Source organism: Benincasa hispida, chromosome 1 (genome assembly GCF_009727055.1).
Source record: "Benincasa hispida cultivar B227 chromosome 1, ASM972705v1, whole genome shotgun sequence".
NCBI classification, from domain to species: Eukaryota; Viridiplantae; Streptophyta; class Magnoliopsida; order Cucurbitales; family Cucurbitaceae; genus Benincasa; species Benincasa hispida.
The window spans coordinates 13,315,958-13,322,184 of NC_052349.1; the positions used below are offsets into that span (position 1 = coordinate 13,315,958).

The window sequence follows — 6,227 nt, forward strand, 5'->3', positions numbered from 1 at the left end:
ATGGTTCAGTTCGGTTCGGTTTGGGAGTCAAAACGAATTGGATCGAAAATTTTGGTTTTGAAATTAAATCGAATCAAACTGTAAAATTTGATTCTGGTTTCAATTCGGTTCGATTCAATTTTCGGTTTTGGATTTTTCTTCCAACTTTGATGAAAAGGAAAGTTTTGCTCTTCTGCTTTTCCGAACATCCCTTCTTCCTTTCTAAATCATTTCCCTTTTTTCTAATTCAATACACTATTTTGAAACCATAATCAAGAAGAAGAAGAAGAAGCCATCTGGAAGTGAGGGGGTCGAGAAGTAATAAAAAAACCTTAATTCTAACTAAGAAGAGTGGACATACATATATATATATATATATATATATATATATATATATAGTGTGTATGTGTGTGTGTGTGTGTGTGTATTATATATAATTACTTATTTATTTATTTTTAAATTAATGTGGTTCGATCTGGTTTTATTTCGACTTTTTTATTTTGAAATCGAACTGAACCGTATAATTCGGTTTTAGAATTACAGTAAATCGCATTGATTCGTTTTCAGTTTGGTTTCACAAACGGTTTGGTTTTTGCAGTTTCAGTGAACACCCCTAATCATAGGAGAGTTGATGTGCTTACAATCAGACATCTTTACCCTTTTTAGTAGATCACATATGTATTTGGTTTAGGACAAATGCATTGAGTCATGCTTATGAATCACCTAAATGTCCAAGAAGTAAGACAAGCCACCCATATCCTTAAGAGAAAAATTTGCATTCAAAACTAAGATAAACGACTGAATCAAATTACTATTGTTACCAGTAATTAGAATGTCATCAACATAAATCAAGAAAATGACAATGGAATAATCATCTTTGTAAAGAAACATGGATGTATCAGCTTTGGAACTTGAGAAACCCTAGCCAATTAAACACGAGCTAGCTTGGAAAACCAAGCGCGAGGGCTTTATTCGAGACCATAGGTTGATTTATTCAGACAAAGGACGTGATGAGGGTGAAAATCACTGACAAATCTAGCTGGTTGCTTCATAAAAATCTTCTTTCTGTAAATCAAAATGGAGGAATGCATTTTAAACATCCAATTATCTAACATTCCAACCAAATGACACAACCAAAGATGACGGGGTTGAAGGTCTCAAAATAGTCTATGCCAAACTCTTGGGTGTGCCCTTGTGCAACTAATCGAGCCTTATAATGTTCAAGTTCACTTGTGAGCCTTAGCTTTATGTGAAACGCCCACTTACATCTTATAGCCTTGCGTTTGGGAGGTAATGGGACCAAGGACCAAGTGTTGTTCCTTATTAAGGCCTCATATTCAGCAACCATTACTTGTTTCCACTGTGGATCAGCAAGAGCAACCTTGTAGTTTGGTGGTTCGATGGGTATGGTTGGTGAGGTAGAGGGAACAATAGCTAAGAGGGCCTTGGGTTTGAAAATTCTAGATTTGGACCGAGTTATCATAGGATGTTGATACTCAGAGAGAGAATGAAGGGGCAGGAGATTTAGATACTTGGTTTATGGGAGAAGGAGAAGGTGTTTGAACAGGAGAGGAATAAGAACTAGGGGAAGATGTAGAAGGGATATTTGGATGGGGATATTGGCTTGAAGAAATAGAAGCAGGGGAAGGAATGGAAATAATATGGTTGGGAGATTGAGTATAAGCTGAATTATTAAAGATGAGAGGTATGTTTTGTGAATTGGAAATAGGAAGTAAAGGAGAATAAGCATGAGGTGTAGATATGGTTTGACATACTCTGTAGACAAAGGAAGGGGAATGAGAGAGACTGAACATGATTAGACAAGGTTAGAGAAGTAGACTGTGGGATTGACACAGCAAAAGGGAAGGCAGTTTCCTTAAAGATCACGTGTCTAGAAACATAAATATGACTACTAGAGACATCAAGACATAGGTATCCTTTATGAGATAAACTATAGCCAATGAAAACACATTCACGGGATTGAAAATGAAGTTTATGGTAATTGTAAGGATGAAGAAATGGAAAATTAGCACAACCAAAAGACTTGATGAGAGAGTAGTTGGGAAGTTTGTTGTATAATTTGAAAATGGAGAATTATTATGAAGAACCTTTGTAGGAAGACGATTAATAAAATGAATAGTTGTTTAAAATGCAAAGGACCAAAACTTTTGAGGACCAAAGGCATAAGCAAGAAGAGACAATCCAACCTCAACAACATGATGGTTTTTCCTCTCAACATACCATTTTGTTGGGGTTATATGGGCAAGAAATTCTATGTTGAATACCATTGGTAAGCATAGTAGGAATTAAAGGTTTAAATTCAGTACCACCATTTGTTTTAAGGGCAATAATTTTTTAATGAAATTGGTTTTCAACCATGACATTAAACTATAAGAAGAAAAAGAGAGTTTCACTCTTGGTACGAAGAAGATAAATCCAAGTAAACTTACTATAATCATAAAAAAATATTAAAAATTATCTAGCTCCATTTATAGATAAGATCGGGCAAGGACCCCATATATCGAAGTACACAAGTTGAAAAAGGATATTTAGAACAAGAAGACGACATTGGGAAAGGTAAACGATGGCTCTTAGCCATTTGTCATGCATTACAAAAGGGAATTGAACTAGAACGAAGTTTGACATTACATTGACTTAAAATAGATTGAAAAGCAAGACCAGAAGGATGACCAAGCTTATGGTGCCAAACTTGAGGATCTTGTAGTGTTGAGAGAAAGCCAGTTGGTATCGAGGAGGTTGAAGAGACTCGTGAAACAAAATTAGATGTTGAAAGTTTGTAGAGACCTTGATCAAGGTGTCCTTGAAGCAGTACCCTTTTGGAGATTTGATCATTCACAAGAAAATAAGTAGGATGAAACTCAACAAAAGCCATATTATCGAAGCAAAATTTAGCTATACTGACTGAATTATGTGAAATTCCAAGAGTGTTGGTGAGAGTAGTGAGATCTGGTGTCACGTAGTGGGTAGCTTCGGAGTCCATAAACCAAGCATCATCTGGATGAGAGAAGGGTGGTGAGGAAGATGGGTCAAGGTTATAAGTTTGTTGAGGAAAAGGGGAGGGGCTTTGGGCAGGCTGCAGAAAGCTAAAGAGGGCTTGGGGTTGAGACTTTGAAGTTGGTTGATAGGCATAGTTGTTTTTGATATAACACACAAAGGTTGTATGGCCCATTTTACCCAGATTTGGCATTGGGGCAAGGAGTTCTTTGATTTCTTTGCTGCAAAGGGGGAGAGGTAAATTGACCACGACCAAGACTAGGGGAGGAATGTTGAAAGAAGGGCATATTATTAAACATGGAAGAAAAACCAGGGGAAACAGGGTTACCTGAAGGAGGCTTACTTGAAGATAGAGGTCTAAGGATGGATGTTTTTCAATTTTGAGGAAAGTGAAAGTTTGCAAGGTTAGCTTGAAGCACATTTAACTGATCCACAGTGTTTTGTTTCTCCAATCGAGCATTATAGGCCAATAGAAGGATTTGAACATTGGCCAACGACGGGAGGTTAGTTTGATTCTGTATACTTGTGACAAAGGCATTATACTCAATGCCTAAACCTTCTAGTATGTATGTAAGATGATCTCAGTATGAAAGAGGCTCACCAATCGCGGCAAACTGATTAGCAATGTCCTTAATCTGAGCAAGATATTGAGAAACATAGAACCCATCTTTCTTTACCCTTTGTAGCTGAGATCGGAGACCCATGATTCTTGCTATAGATGACGATTTGTACACTCTCTTGAGAGTATCCCATATTTCAAAAGCAGTGTCCACATCCCACGATTTCACTCTTCACTCAGAGATAAGTATAACTAACTCATAATCATTTGATTGAATCGTTGTCAAACCATGTACTGAGGGTTCATTTGGGTTCACAACTGGTCAAGAAACTGAGATGGTGTTGGGATGGAACCATCGATAAAACCTTCTACATCATATGCCATAATGAAGTTGAGAAGTTAATTCTTCCAAAAAAGATAGTTAGAATCAGTGGGTTTGATGGACAAAGGTTGAGTAAGAGATGGAAATGGACTTGTATTTTGTTGGGGCGGAGAGAGATGGGGTAATGATTGAGTAGATGAGTATGGGAAGAGACCATTTGTAGGCCGGAAATGGGGAATACCGACGTTTAAAGTTAGGGTTATTTGGGGGTAGGGATTAACTTGAGGGAGATAAGAGTGTTGAATGAAAATTCTATCCTATTACAAAATGTCAGGTGTCTTCTATTGGCCCATTTGATCACAATAATGAGCTTATCAACTTTAATGGCGATGAGACCTAGACCACGATCCATAAATTTGGCTGGAGGTTTGATTGGGCTTTAAATCATAAATTGTGTCAGTTTGAGTAATTAAAATCGCTTTGCAAAATTTGACCCAGTTCAAGCCCACCGTGGAAAATTCAGGCCGAAGAAAAGACTGGCCTTAACCCTAAACTCTAGCTGAAACCTAAATAGTAGTTGGGCCCAAGCTTGAAAACCCAAAAGCAAATGGGGCCCAAGCCCACCTAGAACCCATGAAAATCCTCTATAAATAGAGGCTTTGCCCTTTCATTTGGGGAGGTTGGAAAATTGGCAACAAAGTGTTGAAGTTCAGGAGATCAAGATTAAGGCTCTGAAGCTCTTAAAACTTGAAAGTTTTGATCGATCTCGAGATTATCACTTTCTGAAGATTGAAGACTTGAAAGATAAGACTTCCTTGAATTTCAAAAGACTGAAGCTCAAATTGATCTCAAGTTTACAACCTTCTGAAGATTAAAGACTTGGAAGATTAGAGCTTCCTTGACTTCCAGAAGATCGAAGTTCAAAGCAACTTCTTGAAGATTGAAGAACTAGAGATTTTAAACTTTTATCCCTTGTGTTAGAGAAGTCGTCAAAGGATCAAACATTAGAGATTGCATCCACTTTACTATACTGAAATCAATACAAAGTTTCACGAATTAAATTTCTTCAGAATTCTCGTGTGAATAGTTTGACACACTCAGTAGAACCATATCTACCCTTCATCTCTTTCTCTACAACACAGTCTACTTAAAGAAGTCATTTCATCCAAAAACTGTTGGAAAATAAGTAGCATGCACAGTGGAAGCAACAGATCATAACACTCTAATTACAAATAATTAACTAAGGATTAAGCATGCAAAGAGAGTTAGAGATACAACCTTTGTAGTTTCCACGGTAAACTTCGTCTCCACGAGCAATCAGTACCACCAATAGTAAATCCTCGCTATTCTCCAATTGACAAACACAGTTCTGGGACCGAAAACTTGAGTGAAAAATAGGGAATTTCACTAAATAATTTGGAAAGTCAAAGATGATTTGAGAAAGATTAATTTCAAAAATTAAGGAAGCATTAGTTTTAAATTTTTGAAAATCAAAACCTAGTTATAAACAAAATACATGCAAAATCCTTCTTGCATGGCTTTCATCTCAAATTCCATTAGCATCAATAATGTTATAGGTGTCAAGCTTAGCATGAGTCACTTCAAAACTCACTTAGTTAGTGGAAAAATCCAACAATTGTATCTTTCCACTAACTAATGTTTTATTGAAATAAAATTTATAATAAAATAATTTTTTGACAAAAAAATGAAATACTATTTTCATATTTTAGATATTATTTAATTAAAATAATTTTAATTAAATAAAATAAATAAATTTAATATCACATATTAAATTGTGTTTGACACCTGACTTTGATTAATCACATGAATCAATTTTTAAAACACTTTCATGTTAATATTTTATTTAAAACATACTCTCCAAAAATAATTAATAATTGTAAATTATACCTTATATAAAATACAATTTTTCCTAAAGATCGAATTTGAACATTTCAATTTCTCACTTCACCTAGTTATTCAATTTTTTTCCGTAGTGAGCTAGCAAGGAGACCTGATGAACCTACATATCATGGACTCAAACGATCTGAGACTAACCGCTCAAACTTTTTAACCTAGTTAATCGGTATCTGTTAACTAATGAGACAATCCACTATAGCCTGTAGTTGCATTCCCCTCACTGTAGATATATTATGTGTCCATTTGATAGGGGTGGTCATTCAAACCGCAAAAATCGAACCGTTTCTATAAATCAAACTAAAAACTCAGTGAAACCGACAAATACATTTTGATGCGATTTGAAGAAATTTTGAAACCGAATTAATTCGGTTCGGTTCGGTTTCACTTTTGAAAACCGAATTTGAAACCCAACTAAACCGTTTTTAACTAATATAT

General features: G+C 35.7%; 1 protein-coding gene across 1 annotated transcript; it reads right to left on the reverse strand.

The window, feature by feature from the left end:
* Positions 1-1,087: 1,087 nt before the first annotated feature.
* On the reverse strand, positions 1,088-1,462 carry LOC120076012 (uncharacterized mitochondrial protein AtMg00820-like). The gene has a single exon (XM_039029791.1). It carries the CDS (start codon positions 1,460-1,462, stop codon positions 1,088-1,090), a length of 375 nt encoding a protein of 124 aa, XP_038885719.1.
* Between the last annotated feature and the right edge of the window lie 4,765 nt (positions 1,463-6,227).